The 17743-nt window shown below is 48.8% G+C and overlaps 8 protein-coding genes across 8 annotated transcripts; 4 read left to right on the top strand and 4 right to left on the bottom strand.

The window, feature by feature from the left end:
• Nucleotides 1-1417: 1417 nt before the first annotated feature.
• F4813DRAFT_395028 (protein-tyrosine phosphatase-like protein) lies at nucleotides 1418-2838 on the top strand (the record flags this gene model as incomplete). Its single annotated transcript, XM_049247649.1, has 6 exons — nucleotides 1418-1491; nucleotides 1564-1604; nucleotides 1702-1777; nucleotides 1858-2001; nucleotides 2221-2356; nucleotides 2429-2838. The coding sequence occupies 6 exons, from the start codon at nucleotides 1418-1420 to the stop codon at nucleotides 2783-2785; spliced, it is 828 nt and encodes a 275-aa protein (XP_049104983.1). The 3' UTR covers nucleotides 2786-2838.
• Nucleotides 2839-4297, bottom strand: F4813DRAFT_17216 (methyltransferase). The gene is made up of 2 exons (XM_049239196.1): nucleotides 3866-4297; nucleotides 2839-3682 (listed from the first exon to the last, which is right to left on the bottom strand). The coding sequence occupies exons 1-2, from the start codon at nucleotides 4167-4169 to the stop codon at nucleotides 2892-2894; spliced, it is 1095 nt and encodes a 364-aa protein (XP_049104982.1). The 5' UTR covers nucleotides 4170-4297; the 3' UTR covers nucleotides 2839-2891.
• A 142-nt stretch (nucleotides 4298-4439) lies between these two features.
• Nucleotides 4440-5692, top strand: F4813DRAFT_342653 (dehydrase and lipid transport-domain-containing protein). Its single transcript, XM_049241447.1, has one exon. It carries the CDS (start codon nucleotides 4691-4693, stop codon nucleotides 5420-5422), a length of 732 nt encoding a protein of 243 aa, XP_049104981.1. The 5' UTR covers nucleotides 4440-4690; the 3' UTR covers nucleotides 5423-5692.
• On the bottom strand, nucleotides 5656-9434 carry F4813DRAFT_342651 (uncharacterized protein). Its single transcript, XM_049241446.1, has 4 exons — nucleotides 8760-9434; nucleotides 6925-8704; nucleotides 6345-6868; nucleotides 5656-6287 (listed from the first exon to the last, which is right to left on the bottom strand). Exons 1-4 carry the CDS (start codon nucleotides 8762-8764, stop codon nucleotides 6269-6271), a joined length of 2328 nt encoding a protein of 775 aa, XP_049104980.1. The 5' UTR covers nucleotides 8765-9434; the 3' UTR covers nucleotides 5656-6268.
• F4813DRAFT_384586 (uncharacterized protein) lies at nucleotides 9200-9650 on the top strand (the record flags this gene model as incomplete). Its single annotated transcript, XM_049246107.1, has 2 exons — nucleotides 9200-9319; nucleotides 9522-9650. 2 exons carry the CDS (start codon nucleotides 9200-9202, stop codon nucleotides 9648-9650), a joined length of 249 nt encoding a protein of 82 aa, XP_049104979.1.
• F4813DRAFT_17010 (uncharacterized protein) lies at nucleotides 9547-10286 on the bottom strand. Its single transcript, XM_049239171.1, has one exon. It carries the CDS (start codon nucleotides 10153-10155, stop codon nucleotides 9760-9762), a length of 396 nt encoding a protein of 131 aa, XP_049104978.1. The 5' UTR covers nucleotides 10156-10286; the 3' UTR covers nucleotides 9547-9759.
• Nucleotides 10287-11755: 1469 nt separating this feature from the next.
• F4813DRAFT_17032 (tetratricopeptide) lies at nucleotides 11756-13649 on the bottom strand. Its single transcript, XM_049239173.1, has 4 exons — nucleotides 13107-13649; nucleotides 12846-13052; nucleotides 12645-12788; nucleotides 11756-12589 (listed from the first exon to the last, which is right to left on the bottom strand). Exons 1-4 carry the CDS (start codon nucleotides 13482-13484, stop codon nucleotides 12347-12349), a joined length of 972 nt encoding a protein of 323 aa, XP_049104977.1. The 5' UTR covers nucleotides 13485-13649; the 3' UTR covers nucleotides 11756-12346.
• A 159-nt stretch (nucleotides 13650-13808) lies between these two features.
• Nucleotides 13809-17674, top strand: F4813DRAFT_342642 (Adaptor protein complex AP-3 delta subunit). Its single transcript, XM_049241445.1, has 6 exons — nucleotides 13809-14136; nucleotides 14212-14330; nucleotides 14395-14591; nucleotides 14662-15045; nucleotides 15099-15327; nucleotides 15381-17674. Coding segments are annotated over exons 1-6 (3051 nt in total). The 5' UTR covers nucleotides 13809-14134; the 3' UTR covers nucleotides 17501-17674.
• The last annotated feature ends 69 nt before the right edge of the window (nucleotides 17675-17743 follow it).

The following is a 17743-nucleotide window of genomic DNA, read 5'->3' as shown; positions in this document are numbered from 1 at the left end:
TTGCCGGGTCTGATTGGAGATAAGCTGATTGAGAGATCTGGTTGATTGGAGACGTGAGTGGAGGTGGGATGAAGGTGAGCTTAAGGTGAGAGAGAATGGAGAATGAAGAACGGAGAACGGAGAATGGAGAAAAAAAGATGAATGGAATAAGTCCTCGTAGTTATCGAAGGTGGGATGATGGATGATGTAGGTATGATGAGTCGAGAGATACAAATCAACTACCTGGGTATAGCTCGTTTACACGACGACAAAGGTAGTGTATGTGTGATGATGATGCTGGGAATCGTATGCCAGGAATATGTATAGATCCCTACCTGGGTATACAAGTATTTGATACTTGATGTCTAGCGACGAGGAACGACATATTCGGGGACATAATTGTATTAATGAAAACAAGAAATAAGATGTTAACGGCTATGAGTTCCTTTTTTGTGTAGCTTGAACCATGCCTGCATGGTTGGTTTATCATTGTCTTCATCATCGCTTGTGGCTTTGAGGATGCCAATGATGGTTATTACGTCATTGTCATACACCAGCCTCTGTTCGTATGTATTATTGAAGCTAGCGCATATGGACATAGTATTCTCATCAACATGATGTACCCCGTAAAGTTTGATTAAGTAATTCGGTTTAATACAAATACGACAGTTATCGATACGGATTCAGAGGCAATATACAGTTTAAATACTGTAGTTGCCGTTTATACAGATACAACAGGCTATTCTTCATCCGTTACTTTTGATGCAACATCCAGAGATGCCATGGGAACGTCTACCGAAAAGCTTACAGGTGCTTGAGATTTGCTATGATAAGAGCGAGGAAGCCGACAATTTGATGCGTACCGAGACTTCAAGGCCATAGACCGTGACTATCTAAATACACATGCACAAGACTCTAGTGATGGAGAAGAACAGCGTCCATCAGTGAGACTATTGCAGAGTTTCTCAAGAGCTAATGTTAGCTTCAGTGTCTTTTTATTTTCTAGATCTGTATCTGTATATTACCCTTAGCTTCGATGTCTTGTAGAAGGCAGTAGAATATTCGTATAAGAAGTATACTCTTGAGAATATGAGTTAATAGCTTTGACGAGTAGCTCTGACGATTGAGAAACCCTCGTAAAATATTAATGCACATAGATGTTTAGAACGGCATCAACTAAAACAGAACAGGGTCAAGGCGTACCTCCCTATCAACAATATAAGGCAACTCCTTATATTGTTGTACCTTATATTGTTGAGCGCACTTACAGTCAAACAACTCTATAAACTTAGCTAACAACTATATAACGTATATCGTATCCCATAAGACCAACTCGCTAAGATACCACGCAGGTCTATCCTGATTTATTCGGTGAAGTGTATATCCACCTATACGTATATCCAAGAATACCAACCTGGTCGCTTGAACCAACGACATAATGTCCATCGCTTTCGACAACATCGACAACTTCCGAGACGTCGGAAAGACCATCAACGACCATCTCGGCCGGCAGTAAGAGATATATCACAGACCAAGCCACCTCTAAATACCAGTAAAGACAAAAACAGCTAACTTTCACCTCAGGGTCGTCCGAGAAGGCGTGTTCTTCCGATCCGCGCGACCAGGTAAGAGAAAAGTGTCCCTATTTGTCTATTTGTCCATCCATCTATCCATCCATCTATCCCCATACACCAATCATCACGATCCTAACCCGCACTCTAGACAGAGCATCCCCCGAAGACCGCACGAAACTTAGAGATGAGCTGGGCATCCGAACGGTCGTGGATCTCCGTAATAAGTAAGCTGCTCCGATACTCCCCCCCTATATACTGGTACACCGTAGGTAGGTAGATACTGACCAGTTGCAACGCCGCCCAGGAATGAACAACAGAGGCACCGAGCAGGCCTAACCAAGGCCCTCGCGCCCGGGCAGATCCCCGGCTTGAAGTACCGCGAGATCAAGGTGACGGGGGAGCGGTTCCAGACGTTTCTCACGAGACAGCTTGGGTGGTGGAGTTCCTTGTAAGACCCCGTTACCTTTCCTTTCTCTTCCTTCCATCCTTCTACCAATAGACCAACATACATACCTACATACATACACACATCTATGAGAACTGATTGACTTGTCATCCTCAACAACACCCACCGTCGAATATATGTACACCCTCACTACACAACACAACTCCAGTCATAGCTACCTGACCTAGGCTAGACAACTAACAACCCACAACCTACCCGTAGCAAAACATCCATCCTCTTGTTCTTCGGCCACAACGATCGTGCTATTAGCATCCTAAGCCGGGAAGTCATCCAGCCGCGGGGTCTCGTAGGTATAGCTTTTGTAACGCTGGATCAGTCTGGCCCTGAGATCGCCGAGGTAAGTTCCATGTACTCACCACCCCCCAAAGAAAGAAACAAAAAAAAAACTAACCCTACCCCCCTCCCCCAGGCCCTCCGCACCTTCATATCCCCCTCATCCCTCCCCCTCCTAGTCCATTGCGCCCTGGGCAAAGACCGAACCGGCCTCATCGTCGCCCTGGCCTTGATGATCCTCGGCGTGCCGTCAGACGCCATCACCCACGACTACCAGCTGTCGCGCAAGGCCCTCGCAGGCGACTACGAGGTTCGACGCGTAGAGTTTCGGAAGCTTGGCCTCTCGCCAGAGTGGGGAGGCGTGGCGGATAGTTTCGCCGAGAGGATTGAATGGCACTTGGATGTGAAGTATGGCAATCTTGAGGGTTATTTGGATCGTATTGGGTTTAGGAAAGATGATCGGGAGAGGCTAGTTGACGTGTTGAGTGCGTAGGATATATTACCTATAACCTAAGTGGTTTAATAAAAGTAACATCGCCAAGTTAGACTAGAAATGCAATACAAAATCACATCTTGGCACGCATACAAGTGTTGCGAAATCATGTGTATTTCTTACGGAAGCGACCTTGCATCCAGCAGCGATACATCTTCAACCGCCGGGCTCTATTTACGAGCATCCTTCTATCAACGCCCAACTCCTCTACATCAAACAAGGGTTCCTGTACCTTCGACTCCGAAGGCTCAGTAGTCTCGCCGTCGTCCTTTGCATCATCTACAGTAGCAGACGTTCCCGTCCATATCTGAGCCAACTCGTCTTTCTCAAAGAAGTAGACCCGGGTACCATCCCCTCTAATGTAGAAGTTCTCTTCTAGGTATCGACCTTTCTTGAATCGAACCTGTGCTAGATCACCTCTGCCGTAGTCGCGGAAGCAAACCTCACCGCCTGGCTTGAGTACTCGATAGATGTTTCGCACAGCCTGCTCCCACTGCTTCGGGGACAGGGCAGAGAATATGAATATCATAAGGACAACGTCTACACTGCCTTCTTCGAGGCCGGGCGGCAGGTCCTCGCCAGCGGCATCCCATACGTCGGCTTGCATGAAGTCGGTGTTATACTCTTCATGACTACGCATCACTTCAACAGCCTTTTTAGAGAAGTCACAAGCATGCAGTTTCAGCTTGGGGTTCTTGTTATTGGCCAAGATAGGAAACGCCGTATTGCCGGCGCCGGCACCGACTTCCAGCACTGTAACCGGACCGGTATCTTGTGCAGTAACCTTGTCAAGTACGGGGAACTCTTGTTGTAACCATTTACGGTTCTTAAAGAAGTTGGCCGTGTTATTCTTATAGAACAGATTCCACCACTTAGCAGGGTCGGAATTGAATCTACCTATGATTGCGTCTGTTAGCAGCTGCATCTACTCAACATAGCAATATTGAGGTCGTAAGGGTAAGGTGTGTCAGATGGGAGCGAAAGAATTGATGTATGTGGTCATCAGAGAGATTCAGATGAACTATGCATTATAGAGTATCATCACAACACCGGAGGTGATAGAAAAGGCAGTGTACTCACTTTTGTCGAAGTCGGAGACTGGCGACTCTCGTTGCATGGCATATTGCTGCTCAGCATACTCCTTATAAGTGTCGTCAGTCTCCACATGATCCCAAGCATTGAACTCGAAGACATCATCATTTTCCTGAAGGTAGCGCGACCCAAACTGAAAAGGATCACTCCTCTTCAAGTTATTCTGCGGATCATGGTTCCTGTGGGCAGGCAGCTGGGCCTCAGCACCGTCCTGCACGGTCAACGCTTCAGCCTTGGCCAGCAGCTCCTCATCTGGCAATGCTGCCGCGGCAGTTGCGACAGCAGAAGCCATCGCGCGATATATAAAAATGCGGCGCTTGTCGACCGAGTCCTTTCACTAGTCCTCTCGTCGGTCACCGCAAAGTTGTGTTTCCTGGCATACTGGGAGCTCGTGGGGGAAAAACGAGTTGGTAAGAGATTGGGTTGGGAAGAAAAAAGATTCCAAGAAAATTTAAGCACAGAACGGAGTGGGGCTTTACTAGTAGCGCCGCTTTTCCTTATCGATAATCCACCGATGCGCGCAGTGAAATTCGACGTCACTTTTTTTGTACTTATCGCTTCTAGCTAAGAAGAGCACTAATTCTGTTGTATATTACTTTTTTCCTTGCGTCGTGATATGTATAGACCTACATTAAACAGCTAGACGGCGGTATGATTTTAAAATGCAAGATTTATAGACTTTCCGAGATTTCTACATATGAATTTACAACTCTCTTTTCGTATCTAGGTCCATAACTCATAAGCGTAACCCACCTTGAACTACCTACTCGGCCTCCCTCCCGACTCTTCCTCGCTCCCGCTCCCGAGTCTCCAATGGCAACAGCACGCCTCCTCCCACGCCCACCGCGCCTCCTCTCCACCCTACAAACACACCCGCACCCTCCCCGGCGCACCTTCATCTCCATCCCCGACCCCACCAAGCCGCAAATCCTAACCGCCTCGCGCCGTCTCCCCTACGACCACGAGCGCCTCTACGACATCATCGCCGACGTCGACTCCTACGTGCGCTTCCTACCACACTGCAAAGTCTCGCGCGTGACGCGCTGGACCGACCCAACACCTCCCTCGTCCTCGCCCTCGTCTCCCGGCAACCCACACCCACACCCCACCACCCGCCGCTGGCCCACCCAAGCCGACCTAACCGCCGGCTGGGGCGCTTTCCAAGAAACCTACACGAGCCGCCTCTTCTGCGTCCCGACCCTCGGCATCGTCGAAGCCATAAGCGGCGACGCGCGCACCGAGATCCCCGCCTCCGAGCTGCGCAGACACGGCCTGGCAGACCCCGGGCCCGACGTCGGGAGCCGGGGCGTATTCAAGAGCCTGGTAACGCGATGGACGGTCGTCCCGGCTCTCCGCGACCACCAGCGTGAGCACGGGTGGAGCGACGTCCGCCTCGCGATAAAGTACCAGTTCGCGAACCCCTTGTACACGGCTGTGAGCTCGGCTGTTGCCGATAAGGTCGCGGGGGTCATGGTGGAGGCGTTTGTGCAGCAGGCGCAGCGGGTGTTGAAGGAGACTCGGAATGATCCGGGGGTTGTGCGGTGAGGCATTGGATCTTTGCTATGTCCCGAAGCGCGCCTATTAATGCGATGTAATGATGCACCATATTCCTATCACTCACAGAAGACCGCGAATCAGTTCCCTGCTGAGCAACTCCCCCTATAAGGCCCGCTAGCCTCGACTAATTTGTCTGTATGGACACCCTATCCATGTACACCATCTTCAAATTACACGGCCAAAATCATAATAAATCTTCACATCAACTAAAGTCCTAAGAATACAATTCTCAAAATTCAATTCAAAACTTATAGTAACTCCTAATGTAAATATGTAACAGATCAGTCCGGATGTGTCTTGGTCTCCCCAATCTTTCTCAACCACGACGCCATCCGAGAATATAGCCTCTCAAAACAAATCTCAACAAGGTAAAAATGCTCGCCGTCTTGAAAGAACATCCATGTACTTGCCTTTCCTCCTCATACACTTCGTCATTCTTAGCCCGAGACATCGTCACCTCATGTGAGAAAAAAAAATATAGTCCTAGATGTAAACACGCGGTAGTAGTAAGAAATGATACAGGTCTACCGGTATCAAAGTTGTGATGAATAAATATTGGTTCTCCGTGGTAATTATTACTTCGTCCATAATACGTGCTCGAAGAAAAAAGCCCGCGGAAAATGCCGCTTTAAACAATGAAGTCGTCTCGAGCCGGGGTATAATGCAGAATCTGTTATTGGAGACCGTTCGCAGAACTCCCCAAAAATAAATTGGTGATGGGAATAAAAATTAGGACTGGTGCCTGGCGAAAAAGGCACGGGAGTAAGTGGAAATTGACAGTGGCTAGATCGAGTTGCCCAGGTATCCCCGGAGCACATGTGAATGGATTATACCTTATCGTCTAGTTTTACTACTACATATTCAGTTGTGAGTTCATGTAACAAAAAACATAATGGACGCGGCGACTGACCTCTTGCTTTTAGTGGGCTTCGCGGCTCCTCCACCTATCCACCCAAGCACGCCGCTCTGGACTTTCTTGGCTGGCTTCTTACCAGGAGGCTTGTTAACTTGGATGATATTTGGAGGCATCCCTCCACCGGGACCCCCAACTGGGCGTCCGTCGAAAGGAACCTGGCCCCTCATGCCACCCGCACCCATCATCATCGGATGAGACGGCGGAGGTGGAGGTCCACCACTGCTTACCGGGCGCTGTTGGCCTTGCGGCCTAAAACCCTGCGGCGGGAATGGGCCGCCTGCCATGTGAACCCCTGGTCTACCAGGTATAGATCTCATAGCTCCTCCCTGAGGCATGGCCGGCCGATCCATAGGCCACATATGCATCGTCACCGCCCAATCTGGCTCAATCACCTTATCCCATATCTGGGGTAGAATAATCTCGCCATTCGGACCAATAAGGTCATAATGCCCAGCTTGTACATGGGGACCAATAACATCCACATGACTGAAAGCTTGCTTGATGAGCTCTTCCATGCCCTAGAGAGTAAATTAGTATGCGGGCTTCAAGCGAAAACACAGGACCTTTGACGTACCTGCCAGCTCTGGCATATATGGAAAGGGAAGCTGAATTTTCTTCCCACGGCATCCTTGAACCGAATCGGCGCCTTGTCCTTACCAAGGCTCTTCTTATTCGCTTCTTCAGCCTTGAGCTTGGCCTCTTCTAAGAGCTTCTTCTTCAGTGCCTCCTCTTCCTTCTTCTTAGCCTCCTCGGCAGCTTTGGCTGCCTCCGCCGCTGCCTTTTCATCTTCTATCTTTTTACGAGCTTCAAGCTCAGCTTTGATTTTAGCTTCTTCTTCTATTTTTTTCTGCCTTGCCGCCTCTTCCGCCGCCGCCTTCGCTGCTGCAGCCCTGGCGTTCGCCTCGGCCTCCAACTTCAAGCGAGCTTCCAACTCCGCCTTTGCTTTAGCCTCTTCCTCGAATTTCTTTCTCTGAGCGGCCTCTTCCGCTGCCTTTGCAGCGGCAGCGGCCCTGGCCGCCTCTTCAGCTTCTATCTTTTTGCGGGCTTCTAACTCAGCTTTTGCCTTGGCCTCTTCCTCAAATTTCTTTCTTTGTGCAGCCTCCTCAGCAGCTCTAGCCGCCGCCGCCGCTCTCGCATCCGCTTCAGCCCTAATAGCGGCCTGTAGCTTAGCCTGAAGAGCAGCCTCTGCCAGGGCGGCAGCCTCCGCCTCTTTCCTCTTCCTTTCTGCTTCGGCCTTCTGTTCCGCTTCGAGTTTGTCGCGGGCACTTCGCTCAGCTCTTTCGAGAGCTTCTGCTTCCTTGCGGGCACGCTCCGCCTCGGCTTTCTCGGCTGCCCTTTTTGCATCTTCAATGTCTTTGGTTAACTTCTCCATAGCAATCTTTCTTTCCTCGGCACGGATCTCTTCGTCCCTCTTGATCTGCTCCATTTTGCGTTGGAATGCCAGCTCTGCCTCCAGCCTAATTTGAGCCTCGAGCTCCTTTTGCTTGGCTTCTTGTTCTTTCCGCTTTTGCTCGGCTTCAATCTCAGCTAATTTCTTTTTCATGGCTTCCTTTTCGGGGTCCTCCTTCGGGGGCTCCGGAGCTGGAGCTGGAGCTGGGGCAGGTGTTCGAGACCGGCCACCAATGTCCGTCGGAGGAGGCGGAGGAGGGGACCACTGATATTGTGCCATGCCGTGTGGCATGGGATACGGCGGCTGACCACCAAAGTAATTCTGACCGCCACCTCCGCCAAATGGCATCATTTCGTTACCACCAGGCCACCTATGCTCGTTATTAAAATAATTACCAGCATTTCCGTTCATCGGGGCGAAAGGATTTTGGTAAGGGTTAGGTGGTCCGTATGGCACCATCTGCCCACTTCCACCATAAGGGGGAGCATAGCCGCCAACGTGGCTTTGGGGATAACCGCCACGGCCGCCGGCATAATACTGGTTCCCTCCGGCCGGCGGTGGGTAGGCACCCCGGCCGTAGTAATCGTAATCTGAATCCAGACTGGTGGATGGGTTCGGCGCCTGCCGATAAGTATCGTAATCGTAATGGGAGGGTACTCTATGGGCAACACTCCTGTGCTGCTGTCCAGACGGTGTGCGAGACGGGGCACGGGATGGAGCGCGATGTGGACGAGCTTCTTGGTGATGGCGCCTTGAGGGACTAGTAGAAGCTGAATCTTCTGGATCAATATCGTCGTCGTCAAACTCTTCTTCCTCTTCACTCTCGTAAGAGTCCTCGTCCGAAACCTCTCGTCCGTGACTGTATGATCCTCCACTAGGTCTTGAATCCTCCTCTTCTGAGTAACTGACTTCGTCCGAGATGGGACCGCTGTGGCGTGGAGTGCGTGTGGTAGTGTATCTTCGACTTAAATGAGGAGGTCAATGGCGAGTTGAATGAGTAATAGACTATCGCTACTTACGACATTGGTGATAATTTAACGTCTAGATACCCCTTCCCCTCGACGATCTACCTAAGAAAGTCGGAGCAAAGGGAGGTTAGCGATTAGGCGGTAGCCGAAGTTGCCAACCTCACTGAGCGAGTTTGAATTGATTTATAGTTCAGCTCTCTGAACTGGGCGTTGTTGTTGGTATGTGGAATTCCGAATCACAATAGGAATAATGTTGCGAAATAACCCAAGTTTCTAGCAACAGTGTTAGCAATTTTGATCCACCGTTCTCCTGTGGCTTTTTTTTCTCTCTCTCTTTTGAAGATGAATGCTGGTCGCACAGTGAAGGTGAATGCAGATAGGGCGTGGTGTACTATCGTGCGGAACAATCCGAGGATGAATCTAAATGAGGAATTTGGATGGCTTTTTGTAGACAAGTCTCTCGTGACAGGTGAGCGGTACAATTGTCAAAAATGTATCTGGGGGATCCCGGTCTTCCAATGAGACTGGCTCAGTTGGGCGCAAAGGGATATCGAATTGGGTTTCTGTTGGCAAAAGGTGTGGAATTGCAAGTGGCGCCAAATTCAAGCGGGGTGAATGGTGAATTGTAATGTGAATTGGTCTCGGCTCAGAGAGGTATGCAATAAAACAGTTTAAAGCAGTTCAACTTCGCCCTTGGGTGAAACAGGTATGCGCATAAGTTCATAGGCTATACCTGTAAGGTAGGAAGGCACGGTAATGAATATGGAATGTGCGAGAGGTGCGAAAGGTGCGAGACACACTTACCCTAGTTAGGAACTCCGGCTATCGGTTGCTGTTGCTGTTGCTGTTGCTGTTGCTGTTGCTGTTGCTGTTGCTGTTGCTGTTGCTGTTGCTGTTGCTGTTGCTGTTGCTGTTGCTGTTGCTATTGCTATCGGTCGGTGATCGGTACCCGTTTGGAATTGGAAAGTACAACTTTAAATCGTGAATGCGACGAATAAGACTTTGATGTTACCGGCGTAAACACAGAGAGACGTGTTATATCGTCTCGGCCTCAAGGGCTAAAACGAAAGTCTGCGGTCAGCACTTTCGATATTCGAGCGTGCAGATCGAAGTATGACCGACCGCACTTTTTGTATTTATTGTGCGTTAGGAAGGATGAGAGAGCAGGGAACGGGGAGGATGCCCGGAACTTATAATACTTAGTGGCACTAATACTAGAACCCACGATCCCATCGTCAGCGAGGGGCCAAGCGAGTAGAGGGAGATAATGGATAATGGATAATGGATAATGGGGGACGGGGACGGCAGGACGGGGGACAGGCAGGTGACACAGCCCAGATAGAGAGGGGCCAAAAACTAATACCATACTACATTTGCATTCACCTACACACACAGACGCACTATACATACCTACACATAAACAACGTACCCGTACTACGGCGCACATGTAGGCCTTAATGCTCTAGAATCTTCATCCCAGGCGTAGGTATTGTAGATCCCTCCTTCACAGGGGGTTATCAGCACTAGCTTAGCCTAGGACATGGACATGGACATGGACATGGACATGCTACCTAGGTATGTACTATGTAGGTGTTGAGAGTTGAAAGTTGAAAGATGAAAGTCGAAAGTTGAAAAATGAAAGACGGCTACCCAGATGAGAGCTGGTGCCATGCGTATATCCCGAGGAATGCAAAATAATTAACGTACATTAGCTTTTTGCGTTAGAGTTGAGTTGCAGTATGCTCCGGTGAGGGTCGAGTTTCTCTCTTGTTTCGGTTTTCTCGTCTTCGTGTGAGGGACCCGGTGTTGTCCCCGTATGTGTATGTATGTGTATGTATGTATATATGTATGTATATATGTATGTATGTATACCTAAGATAGTATCATGTGGCAGTATGTAAAAGAGAAAATATGGGTAGAAAATGGAAAGGAATGATGGCGGTATCTTAAACTTGTCAATATTCCGGAGCCAATTTGGATCTGGTAGCATTCAAGTAGGTCCCGGTGATTGTTTATTGTTATGAAGTCGTACTGTGTACAAATAGTCTAGGAGAAATAAGGGCGAATGATTATGTAGAGGGCAAGAGAGGGGCCAAGCAACGTAGGCTGAGAGCAGAAAGAAACACCTACAGGCACAGCACGCAGCAGAAACAGCAGAAACAGCAGAGAGTCTGGCCCACACCGCTTGCGCTTTGCTGGGGCCGATGCACACTCCGCAGACCACCAATGATCGAGATCCTTGGACTTACACCGAACACGACAGCATTATCATAACTGGTGCCCTTCATTTTGCAAATTCGTCGTCTGTTGTATGGTCTCTGTCCGGATTCTTAATATCTGCCCGTCGGGCTATTCACCCTTATATTTGCTTTGCAGTATACGGTAGTCAGTCTTCATATCCGGTTGACCGGGGCTCTGCCGAAGCCATTTGCTCCGGACGTTGCCATGATAGGTAGCTGGACATTGTATTGTTCCCGTTCCTAAGAATTAAGGTCGACAAACTGATTGCTGTCTTGTTGGTACTTTACACTGACAGGCAACACATGTCCGACTGAAACCTCTGAGATTGAATCGCAAGCCATTGGTCACCGGGGAGAATTATGAAAAGTTTAAGACGCCAATTCCGGAGGTCGAGCAAGACTAGCGTTTTCCTGTAAGATAGAGATGGCGAGTGGAGGTATGTCTTCCTGTGTCGTCTTGAAACAGATTTCAGATTTCAGATCTCAAGCTGAGAACTCGGGCGGTGGCTGTTCGCCTCTACTAATAAGACCTTTCGCTCACCCATAGGTCTTGACGGATTTGGTATCATCTAGTCTCCAGAAGCCATAATACGTGGTGTCGTAAGCGGCCTGTTATTAGTAGATACATGGCTAGATTTGGAAGTATGGAGTCGAAGCATTGTTTGCTGCTCTAACCTCCGCGTAGATCGATGTGCAAATTACCAGCCTGCTCAAGACATATTCATCACCTACCTTGCTGAGAGGGCCAATCCCGAACGAGGGGCGTTAGGAATGGCAACCTTACCGCATCCAATTCGGAAGTGGAGGATGGATGCAGAGACTTGTCTGCGGCTGGACCCGTCTTAGATGTCTCTGGCTGTGGAACTCCGATTAGCTTATGGCTAGACGCTGCCCGACGATGTGGCGGGTTTGCTGCCCAAATATCATAATATGGTACCTATATGGTTACAGTGCATCCAGACATATATACATGCCAAATAGTAAGGCACTAAGAATGCGAGCCACTTGATAAATTCTCAGTCATTCGATTGCAACGCCGCCTTTCTGATTCACAACGACCAAGACTGCGCGACTGGAGCCACGTGCTACTCGTACTGTAGGAACAAACGTCCGGCAGGGTACTTGTTGGCCAAATCGGCATTACCCAGTATTACCCAGACTAGTGGACACGTCTGCCTGCCCAAGTCCCACCGCTCCAGATACGAAATCCGCCTGGGGCACCAATTAACAACTCTCCCCTTTCTGCGCATGCTAAATGGACCTTCTCCCTATTCGTTACCCAACGACTTGCAACTCCTGCAAGAAACTCGGCCACGCGAATGAGGCTAAGGCGAGCGTCGCGGAAGAACGACTCGAATCCCTAACCTAGTGTAATGTTTACAACATGACAGTAGCTTCTCACCTAATGACTACAGCTGTGTCATTCTCAAGAAGCTCTTTGGCTGCCTTGACTTCAGCCTCATCGTAACCCTGCCAACCTTTTTCGCCTGATGAACTGCGTCGGACTATCTCTGCGAGTTTCTCGGTGGCCACTTCATCAAGTTTGCTAAGTGTAACCGAATCGGGTATAGCAAACCCGTCGGAAGTTGTCCGGCTTTGTGATACCTTAGATGGGTCACCCAGAAGAAGCTGTTTCGTAGTCTTTTTACTCAAGTTAGTAGATTTCCTGTTCGAAAACGAACAAAGGGATTTATACCAGTTTAAGACCATAGTAACCTCGTAAATAGCCATCGCAGAGCTCAATGCTTCTGCTGAAGCGTTTTATAGCCTCGCCTAATTGACTTGCGTTATCTGACGATTTTGCAGCAATGAACAATACTTCGCCGAGACGAGCGTGTACCTAGCACAGCTAAAGTTAGCACGGATGAAATTAATATAGTGAAATAAGAAAACTAACATTCCAAGCATTTGGTTGTAGGACAAGAACCTCTTCAAGCGCAAAGATAGCTTGAGAGTATAGTCCTTGTGAAAAATAGAGATCAGCAAGCTCAGCCCACGCCTCTGCGTCGGTAGGAGAGATATCGAGAAGCGATATCAGAACACTGACAGACTCGGAGGTCCGTCCAACAGACCGCAACAAGGCTACACGGCGCTTTAAAATAGGCTGTACAGACTGTATTAGTATTCGGTATAAGGAGTCACGGGGAAGAAAGCTCACGATATTAGTTGGGTTGTCCTGTAAGATCTGTTCATATTCTTTCAGGATAACATTTAAAGTAGCGGAATCGCTGGCATCAGCTTCTTTAAGGAGGCCTTTCAAGGCCATGATACGTTCGTTGTCATTGCCAAACCTATTCACTAGTCTTGCGAGGCAATGATGGGCTGACTCGTCGTCTCCAGTCCGAAGGCATGATAATAAGAGATTTTCATAGGTAGTCCATAATTCGGATGTTTCGGGGGCTGAGAGTAGAGATTGGAAAAGAGAGGTTGAGATGGCACCTGTAGACTTCCCAAGTATAGCCGGAGCTTGCTGTGAATGCCGCAAGGCTACAGCAGGGGACAAGTGGCTAGGCGGATGAAGAAGGGAAGAAGACATGTTGACTTGAGAACGTATTTGATCGTAATTTACACTCTGATGTTGCTGTTATCAAATATCTAGAGTAGTTCAAGTGAGATGGTGGATATTAAAGATACGGTTAGAAGGAAACTAAGGTTCGTGATAATTTAAGTTAGTTAGTACGAAGTAATACTTAGAGGTAGTTTATTTTAGTTACATAAAGCCCCGTACCTACCGATCCTTATGAGGTCCTTACGTACATATTGTGGTGCACGGGCCGGAAGTCATGTTCTGCCGTATTAAACACCCCACCGCCTCCAGGTCTAGCAAGTGCTAAGGTTAGGTTAGGTACCTAGGTAGGTATGTACTAAGGTACTTAGCCTTAGCTTATGGAAATGGTCCGCTGACGTGCGTGCTCCCCCAAGCCGTGGGGCATATTCATTGATACTTGCACCATCAACATTATCTAAATCTACCTACCTAGGTATATTGCGAAATACCTACTACCTACCTATGTAGTATGTAGTAGCTATTCACCAACACAACCCCCTAGATGAACAGGTCTCCTACGACGCCTATATATCGCCAAGCTATCGTCGCGCTGTCAAGATGATGAGTGGACCGAGGCGCACTCTGAGCTCGCAGCCTTTAACTCATAGTTGATCACCGTTCCGAAATAAACAACGACCATGTATGCAGTCCACCTTATACTATCATACTATCATGATTTCGTGCGAATTAGAGTCCGTTGACAATCTCATCGTAGGTTCGAAAAATCCTTGTACGACCTCATCCGAGGTCTGAGGAATCATAAGGGGAACGAGAAGGAGTACATACAAAACTGCCTGAAAGAATGCCGCTCCGAAATTCGAAGCCAGGACTTAGGTTAGCTGCCCTCCCATTATAAATACACTAGGCTCATAGCTGACTTCATGCCTTTTTGTTATAGATCTCAAGGCTACTGCCTTGCTGAAGCTAGTTTACCTAGAAATGTTCGGGCACGATATGTCATGGGCGTCTTTCAATGTACTCGAGGTGATGGCTTCTCCTAAATACCACCAAAAACGAGTGGGATATCTTGGCGCAATTCAGAGCTTCCGTCCTGATACCGAGGTCCTCATGCTGGCAACAAATCTCCTCAAGAAGGTATGAGGTTAGGTCTTGCGATAGGCTTCCAGAGACGCAACGAAACGAATATGCTGAACTTGTCTTCCAGGATTTGACGGCGGCATCAGCCACTACCATCGCCCTTCCGATTGTCACTCTTCCGCATGTTATCACGCCATCGCTCGCCCTCTCCGTTTTATCTGATCTCCTGCCTCGACTTAGCCACACCCACCCAGCGATTCGCAAGAAGACGATTGTCACGCTATACAGGCTTGCCTTAGTTTATCCAGAAACTCTACGAGCTGCCTGGCCGAAGATAAAGGAGAGACTTATGGATAGGACTGAAGACCCCAGCGTAACGGCTGCAATTATTAATGTCATATGCGAACTGGGATGGCGGCGGCCCCATGATTTCCTTCCTCTAGCACCCCGGCTGTTTGAGCTATTGGTCGATAGCGGTAACAACTGGATGGCAATAAAGCTGATCAAGCTGGTAGGCAGTATAACGTCTCGGTCACACCTGGATCTGAGCTAACCTTTAACTAGTTTGCTACGTTAACACCCCTTGAGCCGAGACTTGTTCGCAAATTGTTACCGCCTCTGACAGAGATCATCCAGACAACCCCTGCCATGTCTTTATTGTACGAATGTATAAGCGGAATTATCCAAGGGGGAATTCTTGGAAGTGGTGAAGATACGGACGGGAGAGAGGAGATCGCATCTCTTTGCGTTAATAAGCTTCGAGGGATGATTATGGTAGATGGTGACCCAAATTGTGAGCTTGCCCCTCGACCCCTATGACTTCGTTTACTGATTTCGGGGATATAGTGAAATATGTGGCGCTGCTCGCTTTCAACCAAATCGTTTTGACCCATCCTTGGCTTGTAGCTCAGCAAGAAGACGTCATTCTAGAGTGTATAGACAGTGCCGACATTTCTATCCGTATCAAAGCGCTCGACCTTGTGCAAGGCATGGTTAGCGGTGACAATCTCTTGTCTATTGTCGGCCGTCTCATGAGACAACTCAAGCTGTCTTCAGGAGATCGCAGGACTACAAATCATTCGGGGCCAAGCTCCGGGGATTCAGATGACGAAGACTTTGAGAGGACAATTGATTCCGCTCCAAAATCGGCGAACGGATCCCCACCGCTTCCGGATGACTACAGAGTCGATGTGATGAATAGAATACTAAATATGTGTTCTCAAAATAATTACGGCTTCTTAACAGATTTCGAGTGGTATATTGATATACTAACGCAGCTTGTTCGGACTGCTCCGCTACCACGACCTGTCGACGATATAGACTTACTTTCTGCACCTGGGAGGTCGAGCAGCGGTGATATATCTGAGAAAATAGGGAACGAATTGCGGAATATTGCCGTCAAGGTCCAGGCGCTTCGTCCCGCGTGCGTTCGCGCTGCCGAGGCGATTATATCTCAACTGAATGGCGAGACTAGAATTGCGCGCTCGATTGCTTCGGGAATATTAAAGCCAGCTGCTTGGATTCTCGGTGAATTTTGTTCAGAATTACCTTCCCCAGACGATATTCTTGGAGCTCTGTTGCAACTATCCCAAAAGACTTCACCACCCGAGTCTCTCGCAGCCTGCCTTCAAGCGGCCATGAAGATTTTCTCGTTGGTTGCCGGAGACCAATTAACACCTTGGACACCTGAGCGTAAATCCAAGATCTTGCTCCTGATGGCTCGCATTATTCATTCCTTCGAGGCTTTAGTACAACATCCAAACCTAGAGGTTCAAGAACGAGCAGTAGAATTCATAGAACTGCTAAAACTTACTGCGGAAGCGGCATCTAGTCAGCAAGCTTCGACAGAAACCGTCCACCAAGATCCTCCTCTGCTACTCACGCAAGCAATACCCTCTCTTTTTGCTGGTTGGGAATTAAATTCGGTTGCTCAAACAGCACAGAAGAATGTCCCACTCCCAGGAGGGTTAGACCTTGACGAACCTATAAATCCAAACCTCAACCTCCTACTCACATCCGCTGATTCGATATCAATACCAGTCGACGAGTCAGATGAGTTTGGGAGTTATTATTATCAACGACCATCCGCGACAAGTATAGCCTCCGAGCCAGCCATCAATAAGCTGGCAGATGCTCGCGAGGATATTGCTAGCTCTTACCAGCAGCCTACCGAGGAGACATATCTGGATGCAGATATATTAGCCAAAAGAAAGGCTGAGCGTCTGGAAAGGAATCGAGATGATCCATTCTATATCGGGGAAAGCAATTCTATTCAGAGATCATCAACGCCGATACATAATATCCTCCAAAATTCGAATGGTCCTGACTTGGACGTCGACTCGATCCCCATCATGGAACTCGACCTCGATAAACTTAGCGCAGGCGTCGATCATTCTCGCCACGTGGCGTCTAAACCAGCCCGCCGTCCGCCGCGGCAGAAGATCGTTGTTGCCGCAGACGAAAACCTGGGTGGCAGCGGCTTAAGCACGCCAAAGAACTACGACTCCGAAAACAATTCGGACACCGCCGCCAAGGTCCGAGCCGGCAGCAAGAAGCTCAAGCAATCGCTTCTCGGTGTCGACTCTACCAGTATCGGCGCGCTCAGCCTCGAGGATGACCCGGCCGGTCGCGTATACGACCCCGAGGCCCAACAGCGCGAGGAAGCCGAGATGGCGCAGGCCATGAAGGAAGTCGAGCGTCTGCGCCTCGAGATGCAGCGCGCAAATGAGCGCATACAAGTCGCCCAGGGCGTCGATGCCGCCGGTACCGTCGTCAAGAAGAAGAAGGCCAAGAAGCCGAAGACGACGGATCCCGACGGCGAAGGGGATACCGCGGTCAAGGTCAAGAAGAAAAAGAAGAAGGTCGCACCTATAGATGAGGGCGATGCTGCTGGAGACGTGGTCAAGGCTAAACCGAAGAAGAAAAAGGCGAAGCCGGCTGAGATCCAGGACGCGGGTGCGGCGTGAAGATGGGAGGGGAGTGTAATGCATAAATAAATATCTACATAAATAGCGGTAGTATAATTAGTAAATTAGACATTCGTACTGGCTACCTAGTATATAGACGAAATATCATCATGAGCATTGCTACAACGGAGTCTAGACACTTTACACTTTTTTTAAAATATATATATTCTTAAGGCCATCCATCCATCCATCACTTATTCTAATCTCATCCTTCACTTTACCTCCTTCCTACCATCTATAACC

The sequence above is a fragment of the Daldinia decipiens genome (genome assembly GCF_022478715.1).
Source record: "Daldinia decipiens strain CBS 113046 unplaced genomic scaffold F4813scaffold_1, whole genome shotgun sequence".
Taxonomy (NCBI): Eukaryota; Fungi; Ascomycota; class Sordariomycetes; order Xylariales; family Hypoxylaceae; genus Daldinia; species Daldinia decipiens.
Note: the sequence above shows the minus strand (reverse complement) of the source record. Positions and strands in the feature narration are given on the sequence as shown.